Genomic DNA, 26,782 nt, shown 5'->3' with positions numbered 1-26,782 from the left:
TCAGAAATCATCGGGATGAGGTCAAACAATTGCGATGAGACGATTATTTCATCATCTTGACAGCCTGCGATAATAAACACAATATTGCCCAGCTTGTCATTGAACTACGGCTTTGTGTAGTAAATGCCACTCCATCTGAAAGCAGGAGATTTATTACTAATCTAAGAACCGGCCCTATGTCAATATATCATATTTAAAAGATAGCCAGAAAGAAGTTCACAAGAGCAATTCCCAAAAAGGTCTATTCATCAAATACCACCCATACTATCACAAAAATTACGCAGATGCAGATCACTATCCAGTTTGTGTATACTGTACATCTTTTATAATATGCAAATTAACCGCCCTGTATATTTTAATTGGGTATATTGTTAACTAAAGCAATAAATATCTTAAGTTCATCAACTTCCTAAAGTAATAACACACATTCTCGAGTGGCTTATTATACACTTGCAATATAATGAAAGACGCCAATGTGCAATAAATATTGACATTTATTGCTAATAATAATCGGAACAAGCAATTTTTGCACCAAGTGTTATTAGTTCATTACTTTAACTGCAGGTAGTTGCCAAGCAACATAGCCACTTGCTAAAGTACACCAATACAGAATACTGGATATATTACCCATTAATTATATACAATTAATGTTAAATACAATATATATGTGTGCTCTGTGTTACCTTCTCTACAACGTATAAAGCAAAATAAATCATACTGTACTGTGAGTAGGTTGAGTGTGAAGGGCTGGAAGGAAACAATAGCGACACCCATCAGAAAAGCTTTAAATTTATAGACCAACACCTTAGAAATTGTGTATTGATTGTCTGAAAGTTTTGCTTCATTTTTTTTACTTTAATGCCTCTTACATCACAAACATGAAAACCTGTTTAAGAATCAGTGCCGACAGCCACATGAAACCAGGCAATCGAATCTACTGTATACTATCCAAATCATAAACCACAAAAATAGCCGTGCTTTACTCATTAAGTACAACACACTGACACAGACATCTTTATCTGTATCTCATTGTCAACTTTCAATTGGTCTGAACATAATGAATCCACACCCGCAGTTGTTTACAAGCCAGTAGGTGTTTTGGAAGAAAACTAAGCATATTTCAACAAACCATAAATGACTGGCTTACTTATTTAAAGCACAGCCTATGGCAGCCAGATGGTCTGCCAATGCAACTAGCTGTCAAAACGCGCAGCGTTGCTTTCTTATCCGGCTTCGTCCAAACACAATTACATAAGCTCATCTTATTTTTAAAGAAAAAAAGCAAAAGAGAGTTCATGTGGGCTGAGATATTTATGCAAAATGGGGAGGAAGAAAATAAAGGCCATCAAGTGTTACTGTAGATATTGGTTGAAGCGCCACACGTATAGTCACTTCCACAGGTCTATTTTTAATCCAGCTCAAAGCAAATGAGAATTAGGTTTTAATGTCTTTGTGGCTGTGTTTGTGATCGTCACAACGAATTCTTAGTTACGATAACTGCTACGACCCCTTAATCACAGCCCAATGGAGCGGTATCAGACTCAAATTCTGACTAGGCTATCATTTAATGTGATTCAAGAGAAAATGTCTTAAAGGATTAGTCCATTTTCTTTAAAAAAAATCCAGATAATTTACTCACCACCATGTCATCCAAAATGTTGATGTCTTTATTTGTTCAGTCGAGCAGAAATTATGTTTTTTGATGAAAACATTCCAGGATTTTTCTCACTTTAATGGACTTTAATGGACCCCAACACTTAACAGTTTTAATCCAGTTTAAAATTGCAGTTTCAACGCAGCTTCAAAGGACTCTAAACGATCTCAAACAAGGCATAAGGGTCTTATCTAGCAAAACGATTGTCATTTTTAGCAAGAAAAATAAAAAATATGCACTTTTAAAGCACAACTTATCGTCTTCCTCTGGCTGTGTGACGAGCCAGCGTGACCTCACGTAATTGCGTAATGACGTCGTAAGGTCACGTGTTACATATATGAAACACACATTTGCGGACCATTTCATACAATAAACTGACACAAAGACATTTATTAGTATCATTCGACATACAACAACATCGAAACGGTTCTCTTTCTCCACACTTGTAAACACTGGAGCGTAGTTTCGCATTCATCAACCGTGACCTCTTGACGTGATGACGTATTGCGTGAGGTCGCACTGGCGCGTCACAGGACCGGAGGAAGATGAGAGGTTGTGGTTTGAAGGTGCATATTTTTGTTTTTATTGCCAAAAATGACAATCGTTGTTTCACTAGATAAGACCCTTATGCCTCGCTTGAGATCCTTTGAGACTACAATTATAAACTGCATTAAGACTGCATTAAAACTGTTAAAGGACAAGTGTTTGCAGCGACCCCTGACCACTCGGTGAGTTTCACGTCTTTGTAAATCAAAGTTTAATGCATTTTAGGAAGGATTGTTCCTGTGCACCTATAAAGCCATTATAGAGGTGGGAGGTGATACAAGAAACACCCGAAAATTCTCGGGCCAGCATCATATGTCCAAATTTCAGTCAAAACCATTCTATTTCATCATAAACAATCTGAAAACAGGGCTTTAAATGTAAAATACCGAACTTGTCCTTTTGGGGTCTATTAATGTCCATTAAAATGAGAAAATCCTGGAATGTTTTCCTTAAAAAGCATAATTTCTTCTCGACTGAACAAACAAAGACATCAACATTTTGGATGACATGGTGGTGAGTAAATTATCTTTTTTTTTTTAAGAAAATTGACTAATCCTTTAATCCCTTGAATTTTTATATATACATATTCGAACTACAAAAGTTACATTGGAGCTAAACATTTAACATTTAGGTGAAGAGCAACCATGCAACTAATATGGCAACAAAGTATTTTTACTATCATCTCTTATAAACACATGCTGGTACCGCCACAGTACAAAAGGGTTGATCTTCAAAACAGAATCTTCAAACTAAGAACAAACAACACGGTGTATTCACAACATGACCTTTACTGGGACAAGATACGAAACCTCCAATTTCTCATGTTTATAGCTGTTGACAAATGGCAATTGCAATACGACGCTAACAAACTACATCTGCTTTGGCTCCATTCGGAGCCACTAAAGAGCGACCACATTATCTAATACACCACGGAGTAGATTATACATAGACACAGACTGAAAGTGACACACACACACACACATACACCATACGGACATAGCCATAGCAACTGCCGCTGTAACTAGGGGATGGTGCTCGGTTTGAGCTTCACATGCAGCCACAAGAGCCAATGATATTTCTATGGGTTTGACACTGTCACTGACACTACCCAGCACACATAAAATCTTACTACAATATTATGCAGTATACGTATTTACATTGTAAAATATAAACAATACCACTGCAACTTTGTGGAAAGTTACAATTAAGCAAATACTGATGAAAACCACAATGAAATATGTTGGGAATGTTGTGAAAATACAAAAGTTTTTTTTACTGTGTCAAAATGACAAAAATACATCTAAAATATGCCTAAAGTAACGTTAAAATGTTGTACTTCTCAATGAGACATGCAACAATGTAGTAATTAGTAAAAATACCAACACACAATCTGGTCATATTGCAGCATTTGTGAACATTGTTTTTGTTTGATTTGTTTTTTAATAAAATAAAATAAAATAAAATAAAATAAAATAAAATAAAATAAAATAAAATAAAATAAAATAAAATAAAATAAAATAAAATAAAATAAAATAAAATAAAATAAAATAAAATAAAATAAAGGCTTGCAGAATGACTTTTAATTTAGGTTATTGGCTAGCATGACAACTGGACAATACAATTTCGAATGCAACAAGTGTCTAGCACAACAAGCAAATCTATATAGGCTAACATCGTGAGAAACGAGAGGAGAACAGGGTCAAATACCAAAGGAGTTAATTTCTTCCTTTTTAAAATGACATCTAATTAGAGAAGTTTTTTGCGGTGGAAGTGAGTAATTGGCCTGGCCCACTTACCTTACCGAGCCCGCTCTCGCGCTAGAACCCCTGTTGAGTGACAAGATTCGCACACCCCCTGACACACATGCATGCACACTGATGCACACACTCCTGCACACGTGCACACTGAACTTTCACTACATGATGTGCACCCACGCATGCATTCACTCAGGAAAATACACACACACACACACATATATATATCCCATATACACACACGTAATTTACATACATATATATTTATATATACACATACAGGCACATGCTCCCTATTTGAACAAATTCTTTCCTTTTTCTGTGTCTTACATTTTTGTCCACTCTCCATATTGCACCTTTGTGTTTGCGCTGTTGTACCCAATGTCACAAAAGCTAAAAAAAATGAAAACAAGAGCCTGGGCTCCTGTCCAAGAGCTTGGATCAGGTGCAAATAGCATTGCAACCAAATCCTGGCTGCTTGGTTATTTAACAGACAGATGTCCAAATATTTTTGTGTTACTTTTTAAGGCCATAAGCAAACCTTATGCTGAAATGTGGTTGCTGCCATATCTGCTTTTTGCAGATATGTCTGCCATACCAGATATGATAACAAGCACGATACAGAAAAAGTATTTAGTGAAGTCTAAAATCATTACAGTTTTCTGGACAATTTATATTTTTTAAATGCATTATTTCTAGTAAACATACACAACATTTGTGACTGTGGACCACAAAATCAGTCATAATGGTATTTTTTTATTGTTATTAATACATCATCTGAAAGCTGAATTTATAAGTGTATGTTATTATATATTTGTTAAAATAGGAGAATATTTGGCCATTTGAAAATCTGGCACCTGAGGGTGCAAAAAATCTAAATATTGAAAAAAAATCACTTTTAAAGTTGTTAAAATAAAGTCCTTAGCAACACATATTACTAATGATAAATACATTTTTTGATATAGTATTTACAAAATATCTTTATGGAACATGATCTTAATATCCTAATCATTTTTGGCATTAAAGAAAAATCTATAATTTTGACCCATACAATGTATTTTTGGCTATTGTTACAAATATACCATATATATATAGTGCTACTTACGACTGGTTTTGTGGTCTAGGGTCACATATAAGAAATAAATTAAAATACAATTCTGTCTTTAATCTAATAAACTTTTAAATGCACGTTTTGATTATATATAGTTTTATTTTTATCCACTGAAATGTCAGCAGAGGAGGAAGTCATTAAAACGACTGCTACTACTGTAATAAGTGAAACATATACAGAAACATCATTTTTCTTTATTTTCCTCATAGTAAAGGAATGAGTAACTATGGTAACCAGGAGCTCACATACACCATAAACCATCCCCCATTATATAATGTGACTCTATATACAGTATAACTATCTATAGTCAATCTACCATCACCAAATGATTCCCTTTATATCTTCTTTGAGCTCATTCATGCACTCTCGTGTTGTTCTGAACCTATGTGTGTTTCTTTCATAATTGATTGTAACCACATAGTCCACATAGTTGACGATACCCATTGACTTCCGTAGTATTTGTTTTTCCTACTATAAAAGTCAACGGTTCCCGGCAACTATTCATCATCATTTATCAAAATGTTTTCTTTTGTGATCAACAAAATAAAGAACAACATAAGAGTGCATGAATAATGACAGAAATTTCATTTTTGGGTGAACGATCCCTTTAAAGCAGCTGTCATCATGTTAAAGTGCTGCTGCTGAATACAGGAGCAAATAAGTGCATGGGACTCTCTTATATTAATATATATATATATATATATATATATGTACGTCTAAGGGCCCTATTTTAACGATATAAGCGCATTGTCTAAAGCGCACAGCCTAAACGGGTGTGTCTGATTCCACTTTTGCTAATTTAACGAAGGGAAAAAAGGTTTTTGCGCCGAGCGCAAAGTCGAAAAGGGTTGTTCCGATTCTCATAATGAGTAATGGGTGTGTTTTGGGCGTAACGTGAAATAAACCTTTTTATCCCCTTTAAAAGCCCGTTGTGCTGGTGCTATGTCTAATCCCTATTTAGATGACGGATTTTGTCAACTGAAAAACTAAGCGGAGGAAGAAGACCACCAGTTTAAGAATAATGTTACTTTTTCTTTTTAATTGTTCTTTTTTGGATTTAAACCTTTAAAAGCCTTTTTCTTTCAGTCATAGAAGTAAAAATAGCAGGCCTTTAATTGCTTCAACTGTATTGATATCCTACATAATCAATGTAATGTCATAAAATAATTAGCAAATATGCAAGAAAATGTTTGTACTCTAAAAATACAAACAAGAGATAAAGAATTTACAAACGTGCGGAGAGCCGAAGCGTTTCAGCACTTAGACAGCGCCATGGGATTTTTAAAAAGCATTACTTAAAAAAACGGTTCTCATCTAATCATATCCACAGGTACAGTGTCATCATATACAATAAATCCATGGGGTGGCATTTAAAATAACATTTAAAAATAGATGCATTTGTTTATAGCAAAGCATTTATTTACTTACCAGGCTACAGGTGAAGCAGCTCTTTGCGCCTTCTAACGTCTCATAATCGGTCCTCATTTATGTCCAGGACACTCAATAATAATCTTTTACATTTTAATCCTTTAATCTTTAAAAGCGTTTTTGTGCTGCTGCGCATTCATGTATGTGATAAGCAAACCCGCATTGTCGTCCCGTTTATAGGCGCATATTACTAACGCGCTCTTTAAATAAAGGTATTGCGGAGGATTTTCTTTTTTCGGGTGGATCATCAAGACTATTGGGCTTCCTAGTTGTCAATCAGCAGTGTTGCGCAATTGCATTTTTTTTAAAAGTGGAGAAGGCGGTTTTTTTCTAAAATTCGAGAAAATCCTCCGCTACACCTATAACAAAAAACATATTGCGCCTGAGTCTATTTTAGTTGCCTCAAAATAGCAATGAGCCAACAATGCTCCTGAACACACCTCGTTTTTAGATCAGAACGCCCATAGGCGCAAAATTGAGCGCAAAAGCATTTGCTATTTAAACAACGTGGCGCTAAACGTGAAAATGATCATTGCGCCGGATTGAAACTAGCAAAAGACACTTGCATCGCGCATTGCGTTGCATTGCGCCGGGTGTATAATAGAGCCCTAAATAATTGCTTACAAGCCGAGCCTTAATTCCTTTGACTTCCGATTGACACATATTCACTAAAAGTCCCGTAAATACACAAATATCCACGTGCATGGATTCTTGAAGAGTATATAAAGTACAGCTGGACAGAGGGCATAATCCACAGTCTAATCCACTTTCCAACCACCAAAGCAACATTTGACCTATTTGCATCCACACATGGCCCTAAAAAAACAACACAAATGTGCCAGAAATGTGGCCTTGGGTGGCAAAGGATAAAAACAACTGTGTCCAAATAGAAAGGGACACACTACGATCCTCTTTGCCCCAAAGTAAGAGGGACCCACTTTGGCCCCATAAGATTTTAAAGCACATTGAAATGTGCCAGTTTCCTTGATCTAAAATTAACATTTTCCAGGCCTCAAAATGTGAAAATAAACTGCTGGTCGAGAACTTAATAAAGAAATGAAACATAATATATGATTTGATTCATACACATATACATACACAGAGATACAGAAGAATTTTAAACATCTCTCAAGTTTTTCAACATTTTTCTTTTCAAAATTGACAACACAATATTATTATTTGTATTAAGCCCCTGAAACAACGAAATGAGAGAAAGAAGTCATTAGGTATTGTGATTATTCTATTTCCAATGGTTTAATATTTAGTAAGAATTATTTATAGCAAATAAATCTAGTCAGCATTGCTAAAAGGTGTAGCACAAGGTGGTAAAAAAGTAAATTTGGGCCATTGTTTACATGACCCACACACTAGGTTCTCATATAGGTCCTGATATCTCAGATGTGGCTGAACTGACCTGCCGTGGCGCTGAGGGGTCTGTCTCCGTGTGTCTCCTTCCCCCAGCCGTCCCAGGGAAGGAGAACGGCTACGGGGTGAGCGTCCCCCCCGGGCCATGGTCTTCACTGTGCCATTGGGGCTGTTCTGCATCTGCTGGGGGTGGCGGGGCGAGAGGCTGCGCAGGGGCGAAGGTGAGCGCGAGCGGTCCGGCGGGAGCTTGTTGACGTTCAGGTTGTTGTCACTGTTGGAGCGGAGCAGCACGCGAGGGGCGGCCAGAGTGCTCCTGCCCTGGTGCTGAAGGGGCGTCTGCTGCCTGCTACGACCTGCGCCTGCCGGTGCCTCCCGAAAAGGCACTGGGGAAAAATGATATAGATATTAAAAATTATGCCGAACTTGAAGTGGAGTTTCAACTTTTCCGCCAGCCTCAAAGCAATTCGGTTTTTACGGCGTCCTTCATTTCTTAGCAAGTGGAAATAATTGAAGCGTTGTGGCGGGTGTTTAAGAGCAAGCTGTTGAGACGTATTTCAGCTCATTTCTACAAATGAGTAATATCACATTAAAGTCAGACTTAGCCTGAAGGGCCAGATCACCAAAAGAGCAAGCTGTCTGCGAATCAAATACACAATCAGCCGGGTTCATTGCTCATTTACTGAAAAATGAACTGAATTTACTGCAGTTTATTTATTTATTCTACAGTACTAAAGGGCCTGAAATTATTTGTAATACTTTTAACTGAATATTGCATGATATGTGTCAAGCCAAATTCAACTTATTCTGTACTGACATCATTAGTATGCAACAAAAAGGGCTACCCCTACAGTAAAGTTTCAGCAAAATGGATATAGTGTGTGTTCACACCAGCCGCGTTTGAGGCGTCAAATTCGCATGTACCGTGTCTAGTTTTCCACTTGAGCATTTTGATTTTACTTGCTTCATTCACGCGTGAAAGTCGCGCGTGAAATTCTAGTCATAGAGACATTCACGCGGAAATTCGCATCATGGGAGGGGTTTCTGAAACTCCGCCTGCTTCCTGTATTCACGTCACTACAAGAGCAAGCTCCTGATTGGTTAACACGCCGCGTTTTTCCGGCAAAGTTAAAAATTTTCAACTTGAGTGTTTACCGCTAAATGCCTCATTTGCGCCGCGAGACCTCCAGACACGCGCCAACGCGTCTTCACATTGACTTAACATTGAAATCACTCACGATTGACGCCTCTATCGGCTAGTGTGAATGCAGCATTACAGCGAAAATCAATAACTCCAATATCTTTTCATAAATTTAATCAAACCATATTTGAGGTGGAAGATCTTGATCAAGCATAAATCTGAGGTGGAAGATTGGATATAACTTTACATACAGTAGAGAAAGTTAGTTTGCATTTCATTGATTCATACATGTATTTGTTACTTGTATTATGTTGATGTTAACTACCATGTTTAGAAACATTTGAGTGACGCGTAAATATGAAAAATTTCTTGCGTAGACCAAAATCACTATTGTGCCAAAATATGAATTTCTCTAATTAGAAAACTAACATTTTTTAAAAAATGAATGACTTGGACAAAAAAAATGCAGAAGCAGCAAATAAGAACCCCAAATAGATTCAGCGTCACAAAGTGAAACCTTAACCAGCTGCTTGATAAAATGCCAGGATCAGGAGTACAATTTTGCAAATTCTAGGCCAAGGGTGGCTATTTTAAAGATGAACAAATATAACATAGCTTTGATTTATTTTGGATACTTGTAGTCATAAGTAAAAAAATATATATTTTTAACCCAGCATTGAATCAGAAGGGATGAACCCAACCTGTTGGGTTATAATTTAACCTATGCTGGGTTGTTTCATCCCAAAATTCTGAGTTGTTTTAAGAGAGTTTATGTTAAGTTGTTTAAATGTATTTGTAGAAATTTACGTCATCTGTAAAAGGCATAGGACCAAAAACTGTTCAACCTATCATAGATCTCGGTTCAAACGGACGTTGCCTTTAATGTCCCTTATCCGTAAGCGTAATTTGAATGCCACCGCGCAGCCTGTTCACGCAGACACCATACGTCATCAGCGCGTTCACGTGCGCTCACCTCCTGTCTGTAAACAGAGGGAGATGGAAAACTTTCCTGCTGAATTGACAACCTGCACAGAACCACAAAACGAAAAGCATCTTTTAAAACAACAACAGCAAAAACTGCCTGAATCAGCAAAGAGCAAAAACCCAAATTAACATCTTTACTGCTTTACCACGAGATGCAAAAAGCTTCAGGAGGCAAAGGGTCTGAAAGAGTCGTTGCACTGTTTATTTTGGTAAGGTAGGTACGCGATTTGTTTGTATTGATGAAACATTGTGTTGCTTATGATATTTGTGTTTGTTTACAGATTAGCGCAACGATATAGTTTCTACATCTACACAACCAAAAGTGTGCTTTAATTAACTTTGATTTAAAACAGTTGTTTATGTTTTGGTAATGTTATTCATGCATGATGCACATACGTTTACATGATGTGCCGAACACATATTTTTAAATGACGAGCCACACACATGACGGGCTACATACATGTTGTGAGGAGCTTCGCATCATGCGCCCTCGAAAAAGAAGTCACTGGCCTGCCACTGTGCAGATTACTCAAGAGTGATATCTGCCGATACTGATAGTTTGATAGTCATATTAACTTGCATTAACTCAATTCTGAAGATCACATTTTCTAATGTTATTCATTCATATAATAACCATTACTATTGAACATTAAACTAGTGATGCTTCTTTACATTTTTTATACACAGAGCTCAAATTCATTGCATTATCCTGTTCTCTTTTGATTGACAGGATATATCGGCAATGAATATCGGCCGATAGTAAGATAGTGAGACAGATACCGATTATTGGCCGATATATCGGTGCATAACTTTAGTTTTAACTAAATTTTGGCCGATACCGATAACTCTTTATATTTGGGGGCCAATAACCGATATATATATATATATATATATATATATATATATAGGCTGAAAAATATTCATATTAATTTCACAATGAAAAACTCCCAGACCGCGGACATCTTGTCTTTGCGCTAGACTAGCATACTCTTCTTAAGCCCGCAACATGTGTCATCTTCGTGCTATGTCAAAGAAAGCACCAATCAAAACTCCACATGGCCAGCAATGAGCAAGTGAAGTGGTTCAACAAACCAAAATAATCCATCATTTATCGGCTTTCATTTATCGGCCTAATTTTGCTATCAGACTGATAACCGATAATATTAAAAATAAGCAGTTATCGGCCGATAACGATATGTCGGCCGATATATCGTGCATCCCTAGTTTTAACCAATTGTTGGGTCAAATATAAACAATTTCTGGCTCTATTTGTGTCTATCTCTTTCTGACTCAATGTTGAGTTGAAAATAACCCAGCATTTGAGTGTAAATGTGGGAAAATATAAATAATAAGTGTTTCAAAACTATTCAACCATAGTGTATGCCAGCCCATTGCCTGATTTATTCTATACCTGTCGTTTGTTTTGTTTTCAAAACTTAGGTCACAGATTGTGTCAATACAGCTTAAATTGTATTTAACTTATCTCTGTAATACACTAACCAATACACTTACTAAGTGGTTTTAGTCTCTTAAGCAACAAGACTAATCACTTCGGTCCCAGGAGACGATTTACCCACAGCAGCCAAGTTCTGTGGTTTCAAGGTGATATGCGAGCCTTTCAGGGCCAGATGAGTCCTCCTCCCCCCTCCTCCGTCTCATGCCTAGAGAAATCCCTCGAGTCTACTGTATGCGTGACGAATACTTATACTCTATTTATTTCACTAATGTCACTTTAAAGGTGGTTGAGGAAGAGTTTTATCCACAGGAGCTTGTTTGAAGGGTGTGTTTCACCATGAACTAGATATATCGCTGGCAGGGCGAGACAAACGCTATAAATATATTTCCGCTTAAGAACCCGGGAGCTGAATTGCGTCGTAAAACCTCGACCAAACATTTATTAATGCGATGATGTAATGGCAAGTCGCAGCAGCTAGATCACCTTCCCTGGTGACGTTTATTATGACAAAGCACCGTCTCAGAGGTGCAGATGTTCTGGTTCATTATTTAAAGGCAACTGTAGGGGAGTCATCATTACAGTAATGATGTTCAGGAGTACCGTAAAACTTCAAATAATAGCCCGGGCTTTTATTTTCCCAAACCTATCATCACACCAGGCGTCTAAAAGAGACAGGCGTCTATAAGAGACAGGCTTTTAATTTAATTGTTCCAGCATGACAGCAGGAGGTTACCACATATTACGTTTTATTTTTTATTTGAATGTGTTTAACAAATTAGTTCGTGTAATAACAACAGTCTTAAATTATTGGCAGTATAAATAAAGCAAACAATGATATGTTTTTTATTGGTTGTTGCGTGAAATCTTACCCAGATACAACAGTGCTATTTTCTGATTGGCTATTGTGTAGCCTCTTTCTTTTTTTTGTATTGGCTCGCTCGACTAGAACTCTAGGGAAGACTGGCTTGATAGAGAGAGAGAGCAGTGCGGCCAGATACATTTAAGGCACTGCAGCATATTAAATAAGATAAATAGTGTTTCCGCGTGAGAAATACAATGTGTGGCGGGAGTGCATGCATGACAAAAGACTGAAAGCCCGGCTATTATCAGCGGCCCCAAAACACTACCGGCCCACCGGAAAAAGTTTGCTACTGTCATCATCACCTCAATCCTGGCGACGAAGCTTGTTGTGTTGTCATAGTGATGAGTAAATAAGCGACTGCGTCTGTCACGTGACATCTACCGGTAAGCAAAAAAAACTTTAGCGTGTTCAATCTGCACCATAGAACTGTCTTAAACAGACTATCTGACGGGTTTTAGAAGATTAAATACAACCCGAAACTAAAAAACAGACCAGGCCTTTATTTGAGACAGGCGTTTATTTACCCAAACCTGTTGTCACACCAGGCGTCTAAAAGAGACAGGCGTCTATTTGGGACTCGGCTATTATTTGAAGTTTTACGGTATGTGAGTTGTTAACCCAGTCCCCCAATGAGCCATGAATAAATCCACCCCCCTACCCCCAATGATCAGATGACTCCACATCAGCCATGATGCCATTTAAAGTAAACCAATGCTTATTGATAATGTCACACGATATTTGCATAATTGATTTTCTACACAAACTTGGTTTATATGGGCAGCTCCGAGGAGCAAAACAAACAGGGATGACAGGAAGCAATAATATTGGCTGGTTTTTGGTAAATATGACCCTGTCTGTGAAATTCAAGGTAAAGTCTTATAATCTAATTAGCATCAAAGTTTAATTTCAATCATTGGTTTCACTTTAACTTCAATATTTATGACCTGACTCGGTTAATATTCAAGATTTCAAAGTTATGTTTTCACAGACTGGGTCATTTGCTTTAAACAAGTGAAATCAAAGTCTTTCCAACTTCTGTTACATTTAAGACCTGAATCTAAATCCCAATGCACAATTTTCAAAACCAGGCCAAGGATATCCTACATGTCAAACTCTTTAAAAAGTCTAGCTAACTTATGCAGGAGAAATCCAGAATTATGATACAACAGATTAATGTCCTCGCACATGAAAGTGACCTTCTCTCACCCATCTCTCGGCCTTAAGAGTCCTTCAACTTACATTATCATGTGTCAAAACATATGAAACACCTCAAAGCGCCAATCACAAAACATATAAAAATGCTTACACAAGTAAACACCGTGTAGCTGTAAAGTTTTGAGCAGTTACACAAGCATGAACCAGAAGTCACCAAAGGTCTTGCTCCCACTCAAAACCCAGCATCACCCCTTACCTTCTTTCTTGAAGGCATTCAGTAAAGACTTCATATCTCCTCAGTTTATTGCTCAGTAACTCCCTTAAATGTCAGTTTCGCCTTGAGAAACTTGAAAGAGAAGGTCAGGTTCTCCTAAACCGGTGTTCATCGGTCAGTAAAGGACGGTAGAGAAGGCAGGAGCTTTGGTGACAGTCCTCGCACCACATGATGCCGTCTGTAACTGCGAGAGCGCGCAAGCCTCGCACGTTTCTCTCTCGCTGACACACATACGTACACACAGATTCTCTCTCTCTCTCTCTTTCTCTCCATCAGTGTTTCTTTCCAAACGACCCCGCCCCCTTTTCTGTTTCTCTCTCATGACTCTTCCTCATTGCCCCCCTCCCATTCAAATCATTCACTGTACTATGAGTTGAAGCCCCCCTTCTGGATAGTCACGGCTCAAGACTGATTGGAGTGTGTTGTTGAATCAGCTGGGTGACAAGTCCATGCTGAGATAATTCTATTCAAAACGGCGCCATTATGACACAAAGTACTGAGATAAACAAAATTCACGCAGAATTTCTCAAGTTTGGCCCATCAGTGGCTCATAATACAATACAAGAGGTTTCTAAATCAGTCGCGACCGCCCGCCGCACGCCACAATCAAGACGCTTAAATTAACTGGCGGAAACCAGAAGGTGTTATTGATTAGGGATTTTAACCCTTCTCGGACTGCCCAAACAGCTGTATGGGAATCAAGCCCCTGAGTGTTGCTAAGCAACCTAAGGATGGATGTCTAAATTAGTCAGTGCAAGTTGCCGGGTTTGTGAATTCTCCCGTTATCCGTGTATGTGGGCTGTCCTTTCACACTAGCAATTCACAATTGCCTCTCTCTCTCTTTCTCTCTTTTTATCCCCACCTCCCTTTTTCTGGCATGAGATGAAAAAAGCTCGAGGAAATGAGGGGGATAGGACTCCTTGCATTTTAAAATCTGTGTCAGGGTATGATGTCATTGGTATGTGTAGATTAAAATTTTTGATACATATACAGTGGGGTTCCCAAACGTCTGAGACCGCATTGAAAATGTTTCTAAGTGTATTTATGAAATGATATTATCAGAATAACAATTTGTGTAAAAAGTTACTCCGAGTATATTGATATTAAGTATGTAAGCATGCCAGCTAGCATGGCAAACACAAATGTTTTGAGAAGAGTTTCTTGTGTGCTTCGATGGAAGAAAGGACATCTGACCTTTTGTAAAAAATGGGTAACATGGTCAGTCACAAAGGTTGAAAATACAATGACCTACTAGCCTGGCTAACACCAGACCAGTCTCATAGAGAATGAGACGTGGTCTGGGAACCACATGCTCATTTCCTCGTATTTGAGGCGTGGTTTACGAATTCCCAGAGCCGTTTATTGGCCGCTACGAATGTCTATCAAATGCGTCTGTACGTAGCTCATAGCCAATCATTTGAATTATACCAGATGACGTATGTAGAGCGACATCAATTCAAACGTAAACTACTTTTATCGGTTCGTGTGCACACAGCTGAAAGCTATGGAACTAAACCGGCAGCTGTATATTGATATTGAAAAGCAACACAACTTAGTGGCACTGTGACAACCACAGTACAGGCATAATGACAATATGATATTAATAAATACCACTTTCCATTTAAAAATGAATTGTACTTCGTCAACGATGATGCCTAGCAGGTTGGTCCTATAAAACTCTGTCGCTATCATGTCTTGTCATATCCAAACATCCTTCTTGGATATGAAATTGTTTAACGCCAAAAGTGGCTCTTTTTTGTTTTTAAACTTGCATTATAAACTTCTTAGAACAATATCTAAGGCTGCATTGAAAAGTAACTTTGTGTCTGCTGCCGTGTTGTATAAACAAAACTGCTTCGGTGTGTCGCATAGACATCGTCATCTTCTTGCTGCCCCCTCCCCGTTCTGTGATTGGTTCCCTATTTCAGGGGCAAAAAAAGGTCCATAGTTTCCATGCTAGACTTGCAGCGTGAATAAAGTTATGCGCAAGGCAGCATGGGGAAACCTACAATAATCTAGAAGGAGTGAATTAGGGATGCACGATATATCAGCCGACATATCGTTATTGGCCGGTAACTGCTTATTTTTAATATTATCGGTTATCGGTCTGATAGCAAAATTAGGCCGATAAATGAAAGGCGATAAATTATGGATTATTATGGTTTGTTGAACCACTTCACTTGCTCATTGCTGGCCATGTGGAGTTTTGATTGGTGCTTTCTGTGACATAGCATGAAGATGACACGTGTTGCGGGCTTAAGAAGAGTATGCTAGACTAGCGCAAAGACAAGATGTCTGCGGTCTGCAAGTTTTTCATTGTGAAAATAATATGAATATTTATCGGCCTATAGATATCGGTTATCGGCCCCCAAATTTAAAGAGTTATCGTTATCGGCCAAAATTTCCATATCGGTGCATCCCTAGAGTGAATATTCTTATTGTATGCCACTTTCTTACTGTATGCCACTAAATTTTCAAAATCCTAAATGTTGCACCAAAAAAATAAAATTAATTATAATCTTAGATTTTATACTTACTGTATATCTTCATATTTTCATGTATAAAAAATGAAAATGTCATCTTAGATTTTGGATTTTACTGTATATCAGGGGTCGGCACTTAAAGGGATAGTTCACCAAAAAATTTAAATCCTGTCATCATTTATTCACTCTCATGTTGTTACAAACCTGTATAAATTTCTTAGTTCTGATGAACACAAAGGAAGATATTTTGAGGAATGTTTGTAACCAAACTGTTTGTGGACCCTTTCACTTACATAGTAGGAAAACAAATACTATGGAAGTAAATGGGGTCCATGAACGGTTTGGTTACAAACATATCTCAAAATATCGAGTTGGTAAATGGTGACAGAATTTTCATTTTTGGGTGAACTATCCCTTTAAAGGAATATTCCATTTTCTTAAAAGAAAAATCCAGATAATTTACTCACCACCATGTCATCCAAAATGTTGATGTCTTTCTTCGTTTAGTCGAGAAGAAATTATGTTTTTTGAGGAAAACAATGCAGGATTTTTCTCATTTTAATCGACTTTAATAGAGCCCAACATTTAATACTTAACTCAACACTTAACAGTTTTTTTCAATGGAGTTTCAAAGGACTATAAACAATCCCAAATGAGGCATAAGGGTCTTATCTAGTGAAACGATTGTCATTTTTGACAAGAAAAATAAAAAATATGCTCTTTTAAACCACAACTTTTCGTCTAGGTCCGGTCCAGCGCAACCTAACGTAAATGCGTAGTGACGTAGGGAGGTCACGTGTTACATATATAAAAGGCACATTTGCGGACCATTTTATACAATAAACTGACACGAAGACATTAATTAGTATCAGTTGACATACAACAACGTAGGAACGGTCCTCTTTCAACACATTTGTAAACACTGGGGCGGAGTTTCGCGTTCGTCCTCTGTGACCTCTTGATGTCATGACGTATTGGGTGGGGTAACGCTGCCGCATCACGACTGGATCTAGACGAGAAGTTGTGGTTTAAAAGTGGATTTTTTTTTCTTGTCAAAAATGACAATTGTTTTGCTAGATAAGACCCTTATGCCTCGTTTGGGATCGTTTATAGTCCTTCGAAACTCCGTTGAAAAAAACTTTTAAGTGTTGAGTCAAGTATCAAATGTTGGGCTCCATCAAAGTCCATCAAAATGAGAAAAATCCTGCAATGTTTTCCTCAAATAATTAACATAATTTCTTCTCGACTGAACAAAGAAAGACACCAACATTTTGGATGACATGGTGGTGAGTAAATTATCTGGATTTTTCTTTTAAGAAAATTGAATATTCCTTTAAGTTTGGCATCAGAATTTTTGCCACAAGATGTCAGACCAGAAAATAGTCAAAGGATAATTTAAAGGGATAGTTCACCCAAAAATGAAAATAATGTCATTAATGACTCCCCCTCATGTCGTTCCAAACTTGTAAGACCTCTGCGTACGGTATACTGTCCATGTCTAGAAAGGTAATAAAAACATCATCAAAGTAGTCCATGTGACATCAGTGGGTCAGTTAGAATGTGTTGAAGCATCGAAAATATATTTTGGCTGAAAAATAACAGAAATTACGACTTTATTCAGCATTGTCTTCTCTTCCGTGTCTGTTGTGAAGCACATGCGCGAGACTGAAGTCACGTGACTGCAGTGATGCGGATGATGTACGACGTGGCTGACGTGTTATCTGGTTTGCCCCAGTTTTTTTTGTGCGCCCGGGATACACATGCTTGTTTGTAAAAAAAATCACAAACATGTCTGAGGATAACACGTCATCCGCGTCACTGCGGTCACGTGACTTTAGTCTTCCGCATGCACTTCACAACAGACGCGGAAGAGAAGACAATGCTGAATAAAGTTGTAATTTTTGTTATTTTTGGACCAAGATGTATTTTCAATGCTTCAACACATTCTAACTGACCCACTGATGTCACATGGACTACTTTGATGATGTTTTTATTACCTTTCTGGACATGGACAGTATACCGTATGTAGATTTTCAATGAAGGATCAGCAAGCTCTCAGACTAAATATAAAAACACCTTAAACTGTGTTTCGAAGATGAACGGAGGTCTTACGAGTTTGGAACGACATGAGGGTGAGTCATTAATGACATTATTTTCATTTTGGGGTGAACTATCCCTTTAACAAAATTACTAAACAAAATTATTACCTTAAAAAAATGGCGTTATTGTTTGGTTTGCAGCTTATTGCATGGATAAAAATAACTTGACATAATGGGAATATTAACCCTTTCCCCGCCAGCATTTAAAAAAAAAAAGTTGCCAGCCAGTGCAAGCATTTTTTATGATTTTCACAAAAGTTTAATGCTTTCAGAAAACTTTCTTCTTTAAATATATAAACATTCAATATATCAAATGAAAGAACAGACCCTTTGCCTTTAAACCAAAATAAAAACTTTCATCCTATCTTCATTTGTTCTCTTTTTGACACCTCTCAAATATGGGTAGGTTTCTTCAAAAATACCAAATTTTAAGAAAATGATAAGATAATTGCATTTTTGTAAAGGACTTTTGATAGAGATCAGATTTAGAGCGATAATCAAAACGTACACAGACTTTTAACTGTGTTTGGCCATAGTGGATGCTTCCGTGTTTTATAAGTTGGGTAAGAGCGCCACCTGGTGGATAAACGTGGAAATATGGATTGCCGTAAAAACTCGTCATTGGCAGGGAAGCGGTTTCTCTTAATTGACGAAATAACTCGTCAATGGCGGGAAAAGAGTTAAACTGTGTCTTCTCTATCTAGATTGACTGGACACACATTGTGGAACGAAGGATTATGCGTATCACTGATTAAATGCAAACAAAGACACCAGTCATTGTCCTGCCAAAGTCCCAAAAGTAATCTTGAGCGAGCGAACGCATGTTGTCCAGCTGGGAGACTATGGAGAGAGTCAACTGAGCGCTCATCCAGGCCTTTCCTCACATGACTGCATTTGATGTGCACTCTCGCGTGGACGCTTTTGCACGAGCGAATAGTGTTTGGTGCCCCCGCGAGGACACTTTCCAAAATGATTGTTGGGCGGGCCAGTTTTGGCCCGTAGGTCGCCTGTTGCAGACCACTGCTGTAAATCTTCACATTTGTGACTTTATTGAATATTTTTACATTTCCATGTATAAAAAAATAAATGTGATCTTAGATTTTGGACCTTACTGAATATCTTTCAGTATATTAAAAGTCTGGTTCTTTCTGTGTTTTTGAAGCTTTGATTGTGTTTACAGCGCGCAATATAACATGCGTTCATGTTTCACCTGTAAAAAAATTTAGATTGTAAAAAAATCTTGTATAGCGCTGTTTTTACTGTCCTCAAAACGGGCTGATGTCTTCCTTGTTCTATAAAGTCCCTCCTTCAGAAATACGTATCGAGTTCTGATTGTGTAGTTTGTTTAGTGTGTTGTGAGTTGATAGCAGCTTAGCTTGCCATTAGCTTAGCTGGTGACTGACGTATTCCTGTGGGCGGAGTTTAGTCAAAAAACTGTTCTACTGACGTAATTAAAGCAGGAAGTAGAGGGCTGTAGTCCAAACCGGCCGTTCGCTGTAGGCTTTGAAAGGCGAATTCTGTTAAATAAAATATATCGCCCGGCAGTGAACTTTGAGCTTTATCATTTTACAGGTATTATTTATGATACTATAGCAACATTACACACTAACTAGGGTTTAAAAAATGGTATCAGGGCGAACGTGACCTTTAATATAAATGCACTGTAGTGGTTGTAGTAGTCTGAATGTAATAGGAATAGACAAGAGCGACATTAATTAAATCATAATTAGAAATCTGATTTCCATCTCTCTTGTCTGAGCATAGTTACCAAATGAAACCACCAAAATGACTCAACCGACAGCTTCTTAAATCTAAATAAACTCTTACACAAGCAATAAAGCCACAACCTTTTATCCCAGTAGAGCTGTGATCGTGCAGTCAGTGAGCAGTTGTGATAAAACCATGATTCAAAATAAAACAAGCTTTACTTTTTAACCAACCCAACACAAACCCTGTGAGTTCACTCCCTGCGGACAGCCTAGCCTTTATTTTTACTTTCCTCATGCTTCCTTCGCCTCCATTCGTGCCATTAACAACCCTGACTTATAGGACCGCGGCGATCGGCCTTGCTTTGATGAATCTTTCCTGATCAAGAAAACATCCTTTTATGTGTGTCAGCAATTTCAAACCCCTCCACCCGTCTAGAGAGTAGCTAAAGATGAATAGACATTTTCAGCCAATTAAGGTCTCTTATACGTAACAAACAAATCCATGGGCCCTCCAAGGGCCGTCCACTGCAGCTGGTATTCACAGTCTCATTAAATCAATAGCCATTAAATTGCACTTGAAACACAATCTAAAGCGCTCAACCCATTCAATCGAAGCCAGCGCTGTGAGGTTTGAACTTGGGGCGGTGAAACGAAATCCATCACTTTGTCATGCAGTGCATTTGATTTTTTTGTTTGTTTATAAACCCTGATTAAAAGTCACAGCGGTATATTACGTTTCCTTGCAAATCAAATCTTGTGTCAATACAGACTGCAATATGAGCCTGTGGGTTTGCTTGCGCATACATGCATTTCATATCCCCATAATTTACAGTATATGTGAGCGTGCTGTGAAATCTGTGTATATCATATGCTTTCGCAAGTAAGTCGATAATAAGCCGGGCTCCGTCACCTCCTTGGCTTCTCAACATCCCTTAAGCCAATTATTGTGTGGATCTGGTAACCATGGCAACCAGTGGGTGGCATTAAATGGGACGACCATTTACATACATAAATACAGTGCTTTTTTAAACATATAGGCCTGGTGTCACTGCACGTAAACAAACAAAATGGTTTTGATCAAAAACCCCTCCACAAATGTATATGGACGATATAGTACGAATTGATCAAAGCTACAATGCTGTGCCCTCTGCCGCGGTCCAACATGAGATGCGTAATTACAGGATCCCCCACTACTACAACATACACATGAAAATAACAAGCCGCTGTCGATTATCCCCGAGTGGCGCATTAGTCTCAACTACAAACTGTGCAACTCCTGACGATTGTTCAATCAAAATTTATAAAAACATTTTCTTCACACAGCTGGCCCACCGTCAAAGGTTTATTTTAGCAGATTGAAACATCTGCAGGAATCACAAGCATGCGGATTCCTGTTTTCTTTTGAAGAAATCCCTGTTATATTACGTCCGCTGTTATCCGAAGGTAAATGCGAAACCTGGCAGCTGTTGTGCCTTACATCTCTATGTCCCATCCAAACATAGGCACATAGTCTTGGCCACAAATAACATCTGAATCACTAATAACCAGGACAAAATAATTCATTTATGTCACACTGTTTACACCAGTGACTATTTTTTCAGGGTACAGTATGTTCATTTACATAGTCTTGGCCTCAAAAACTATTTAACTGTTATTATCCAGGACAAAAATTGTTACTTTATAATTTATTCAATTACAATGGGATATATATATATACATAGTACCCGATACTTTTTAGTACCACCTCAGTCGGGGTTCCATGCGATCCGAGCTGATACCAAAATGTGATGCAAAAACACTGTAGATCACTGATTGGTCTGAGAGAATCGTCACTACCAGCGTCATCGCTATAATGTAAGATTAGCTTTACCTTCATGCTAGCTTGCGCTGTCTCGAGCAAACGTGGTGTCATCTGTGCTCTGCTATAAGTTCCCAAACTCCCTTTTAGCGATGAAAAACATCCACAGGTTGAGAATCAGGAACACCATAACACATTTTTCCAGACTTGCATTTTGTTGCGGCACATTCGCACGTGCACGTTCTCATATATGCCTAAATGCAACTAAAATGAGGCTCAGTGGAGCGCGTCAACCAACGCCACGGGTTTTGTACAGAAACTGTCATGTGAGACAGAGGTAGTGATAAACGCGATGTGCAAACATTTATTTGTGGTGGTAAATAATTTTTTTATATTTTGTGGTAGACTGAGAAATAAATAAATAATGTATGGAAATGTACAATGACGCTCTCACGCTCTCACGTCTATGTCATGTCACAGCAGTAGGCAGCGCAAATATAACTACACGCCTATAATCCCTCCGACTCCGAAGTGTTACTAAACTCGATGGAAAAGCTAACCACGCCAAAGCGAGGTGAGCTGACCCAACCTGACCCAAACCAAACCGTGGGGGACTATGCGATGGAAAAACGGCATTAGTGCAGTAATATATAGCACACCTGAGGCCTAAAGGCCGAAGTATGGTCCGTTTTTATTCGTATGCAAGGGTTCGCGTACAGTGCGCGTGATGCAATTTTCGTCATTAGAAAAGTACACACGAACTGCAGGATTTTTCAAATCCCACGTACATTGCACCCATAGGTCACGTATGCGTGTTCAGGAGAATATAGTCTGTAACCCAGGAGATGCTTTGCATTTTGTCGCAATGCGCATGCGTTGAACGCCTGAGTACAAGGCCATGTACTGTATGCGTAAAAAACGTAAAAAAACAGACAATACTCCGGGCTTAATGGTAAAAGAATAGGGCTTATAACACAAAGATGACCGGTTTAAGTCTCACAGCAAAGGTCACATTTCAAGTATGGGCTTACTATACTTACTATACTTGACAATCACGCCATTTTCACTTAAAGTCGTTTTGGATAAAAGTGTTTGCGACGTACATAAAGGTAAATACAATAGTAAACAATCAATGAAGTAGCAATGAAGTAGTTTTAGTAGTAACGAGTAAAGTTTCGCATTACTTTTTAAATGTACACATTAATATTTGAGTTACTTTTTTAAAAAAGTAACGCAAGTTGCTTTTTAGTTTAATTAATTAGATTAAATTTTTTTACTGAATTAAACTAAACATAGTCACATTATGCACTCTATGCGTACATGCCTGTGTGCGAACAGTTTTAGTCAGAAACTGAGATAGCAGGCCAGAGATCGACATTTTTGTGATGAAATATGCAATTTCATAAAAACACCTGCAAGGCCTGAAAGAGATCAAGCCTCAGCCAAGAAAAAGTAACACAAAATTAACTATAAAGTAACGTAAGCATTACTTTCCATGAAAAGTAACTAAGTAACGCAATTAGTTACTTTTTTTTGGGAGTAACTTAATATTGTAATGCATTACTTTTAAAAGTAACTTTCCCCAACACTGATTATAACCAAGGTGCGATTCGGGGAAAAATCTGAGGGAGGGATGTTTTCAAATATTTGTAATTATGAAAAAAATTATAAACCACATGCTTATATTGATTATTCAGGGTATTAAGCTATTTCTTGTAACTGGTGAAATTAAATATTACACATTTTGTCCCCACCGGGGATAAAAAAAAATTCATCAGAGAGGCAGGGATATAAAAACCAGATGGGGGATAATCTACCCCATCCCTCCAACAAATCGCACCCTGATTATAACTGACAACATTTAAAACATGACTAAATATTTTAATAGAAATAATATGACTATGAAATGCAATACACCCAGTGGTTGCTCGTGACTGCTCATCCGAGGGGCAGTAATTCAAAATAAGTGTTCAGGGTGTCGTGTGTGTTGCTCGCGTTTTCAAAATATGTGTTTGTTATGTCATGTGAACCACGTGCATCATGTGTTTTGTCAAAATAAGTGCCTGCCGGACACGCGTCAAAACCGTTTATGATAAAAGAGACGCTCACATTTACAAAATACACGCAAGAAACTCCCTTAAAGGAATAGTCTACTAAGTTTCAATATTAAAATATGTTATTACCTTCACTAAGAATTGTTGATACATCCCTCTATCATCTGTGTGCGTGCACGTAAGTGCTGGAGCGCGTTGCGGCGCTTCGATAGCAATTAGCTTAGCCCCATTCATTCAGTGGTACCATTTAGAGATAAAGTTAGAAGTGACCAAACACATCAACGTTTTTCCTATTTAAGACGAGTAGTTATACGAGCAAGTTTGGTGGTACAAAATAAAACGTAGCGCTTTTCTAAGCGGATTTAAAAGAGGAACTATATTTTATGGCGTAATAGCACTTTTGGGAGTACTTCGACTCGCCTGAAAAGTCCGCTCCCCTTCTCCCTCTCATAATGGGAGAGGGAGGGTGTTACTGCGCCGAGTCGAAGTACTCCCATAAGTGCTATTACGCCATACAATATAGTTCCTCTTTTAAATCCGCTTAGAAAAGCGCTATGTTTTATTTTGTACCACCAAACTTGCTCGTATAACTACTCGTCTTAAATAGGAAAAACGTTGATGTGTTTGGTCACTTCTAACTTTATCTCTAAATGGTACCATTGAATGAATGGGGCTAAGCTAAATGCTATCGAAGCGTCGCAGCGCGCTCCAGCGCTTACGTGCACGCACACAGATGATAGAGGGATGTATCAACAATTCTTAGTTAAGGTAATAACATATTTTAATATTGAAAATGAGTAGACTATTCCTTTAACACTAAACTCTGATAACACATGAGATTATGCGAGTATCTGGCAAACGCAAGCGTCTCTTTTATCATAAACCCTTTAGACGCATCTGCAGCAGGCACTTATTTTGACAAGACATGTGATGCAAATAGGATCACTCGACGCGCAGAACACATATTTTGAAATTACGAACCACACACATGACGGGCTACATACATGTCGTGACGAACTTCGCATCGAGCGCCCTCAAAAAAGAAGTCACTGGCCGCCACTGAATACACTCATACTGTAGTTAATCAGCATATACTGTCATCAGTGTGACAACTAGCCCCGATCTCATCTACAGTATATATTTCCATAAACAAACAAATTATCTGACAAATTAAAGTCAGCCAATGTCATTCAATAAGCAGGTTAACTGTAGTTTCTGTAGCTATTCTTCGTCACGTCATTATAGAGAAACCAAGACAGAAAAGGCTTGACAGTAGTAACATGACAATCCCTCATCACATTCTGATCAAAAATCTGACAATGCCCTAAATTCAGAACAGGAATTAGTAGGAATTCTAGTAGTGTTGTGTGTGTGCGCGTATGGATGAGTTTCCCATTCCTGTAAGGTCTGTAGCTTATGTAGGTCAGCTCCACAGAGTAAAGCTCTCTCTAGATGCACGGCTGGGTTCGGAGCTCAAAACCATCTATAGGGTGCAACGACAATGAGAAACGCCTGTGTGCACAACCTTCGGGGTACAACGAAGCGGAATGCTAATGTCATCATTTATAAATTGTGATGCACACGGACCGCATGTTATATGTGGAGCAGAATGTACACGCAAAACGCTTGCTATAAATAATTCACATTTTAATTATTCATATTGGTCCGTACTCATGTTGCATGTTGTGTGCCGCATGCGGGTGCATCCGTGGCGCACAAGGACCTTCGGAATCTATTTACACGGAGCCGACTTCATTTTACCCAATTCCCTTAGTTTAATGACGTCTAATGATTAATTAAATCTGTTGTGCCTTCACTAGCTTTAATGAGGCTGATGATTATGCGGTCGGTTAATTGAAATGAGCGTTCAATCGCTGGATTCCTTCGAGCGTGCCTGAGAGTGTCGGAGAAATATACAAATGCGTTTTCCTTTCGGTAAATGAATACTGACATCTGCTACACGTGTCAGATCCGTGGGAGCCGAGAGGGCTGTGTGAAGTAAAAAAATCATTTGTCATCTGTTTATGGCCAAAACATTCTGCCGAATGCTTATCTGACTTAAAAATTTGACTATGATCAAAAGTTAAAGAGTACATAAAAAAGTTACCTTACATACAATATTCTCTTCCACGACAAATATACAAGCAAATGTATTATATTCAAGCTTTCACAATTATAACCTAAAGGCTAAACAGCATCAGGAGACCAAGAGGCAGATATTGCTATGACACTGCATAATTATGGGATACACTGGAGAGTCTGTTATGCCGGTGGCAGTGATACGGGAAGCCCCTTTTAGCTTAGTCTTTATCACATGGTAAAACTTTTGCACCTGCAATATCAGCTGCCTACCTGATAATTGGATTATATCTGACACCTTAATACCATGCTCTGTTGGGCATTATGCTGAGGGATTGCACTTTAAATGAATTCAACGATTTGGTTAGCTACATACTGATATTGCAACGCTATCTCATGGCGAATTTTACGAGGTGGCTAATTCGTAATAATTTGTACAACCACATTCGTATATTTTTGCTTGTGACATTGAGGTTAGGGGTGGCTTTCGTTATTGTTTTTTAATAATAATCGTATGTTTTGTACGATTCACTTTGTACGAATTCATACAAATTAGCAAACTCGTAAAATACGTACGAATTCTCGTGAGATCAGGCTGATATTGTGTGAAACACAAAAATACTGCCTTCTAACATGGAGAACGTTTGCATGTTGCTGTAGCATTGTGTTAGCAAGACAAAGTTTATGGGTTGATTCCCAGGGAACACACATACTGATAAAAATGTATAAACTGAATGCACTGTAAATCGCATTGGATAAAATGCCATCTGTAAATGCATAACGTAGCACCCATCTAAAAATGATGTATTAATTTGTTACACTTTTTTGTGTTC

The 26,782-nt window shown here is 38.2% G+C and overlaps 1 protein-coding gene across 1 annotated transcript in view; it reads right to left on the bottom strand.

The window, feature by feature from the left end:
* Positions 1-26,782, bottom strand: part of shank2b (SH3 and multiple ankyrin repeat domains 2b) — a 151,285-nt gene that overhangs the window by 61,796 nt on the left and 62,707 nt on the right. The window contains exon 11 of the mRNA XM_055191696.2: positions 7,908-8,241. Coding sequence (XP_055047671.2) covers positions 7,908-8,241 — 334 coding nt within the window. The remainder of the gene's footprint in view (positions 1-7,907; positions 8,242-26,782) is intronic.

The sequence above is a fragment of the Misgurnus anguillicaudatus genome, chromosome 6, assembly GCF_027580225.2.
Source record: "Misgurnus anguillicaudatus chromosome 6, ASM2758022v2, whole genome shotgun sequence".
In the NCBI taxonomy this organism is placed as follows: Eukaryota; Metazoa; Chordata; class Actinopteri; order Cypriniformes; family Cobitidae; genus Misgurnus; species Misgurnus anguillicaudatus.
This window is presented reverse-complemented; position numbering and strand designations above follow the sequence as displayed.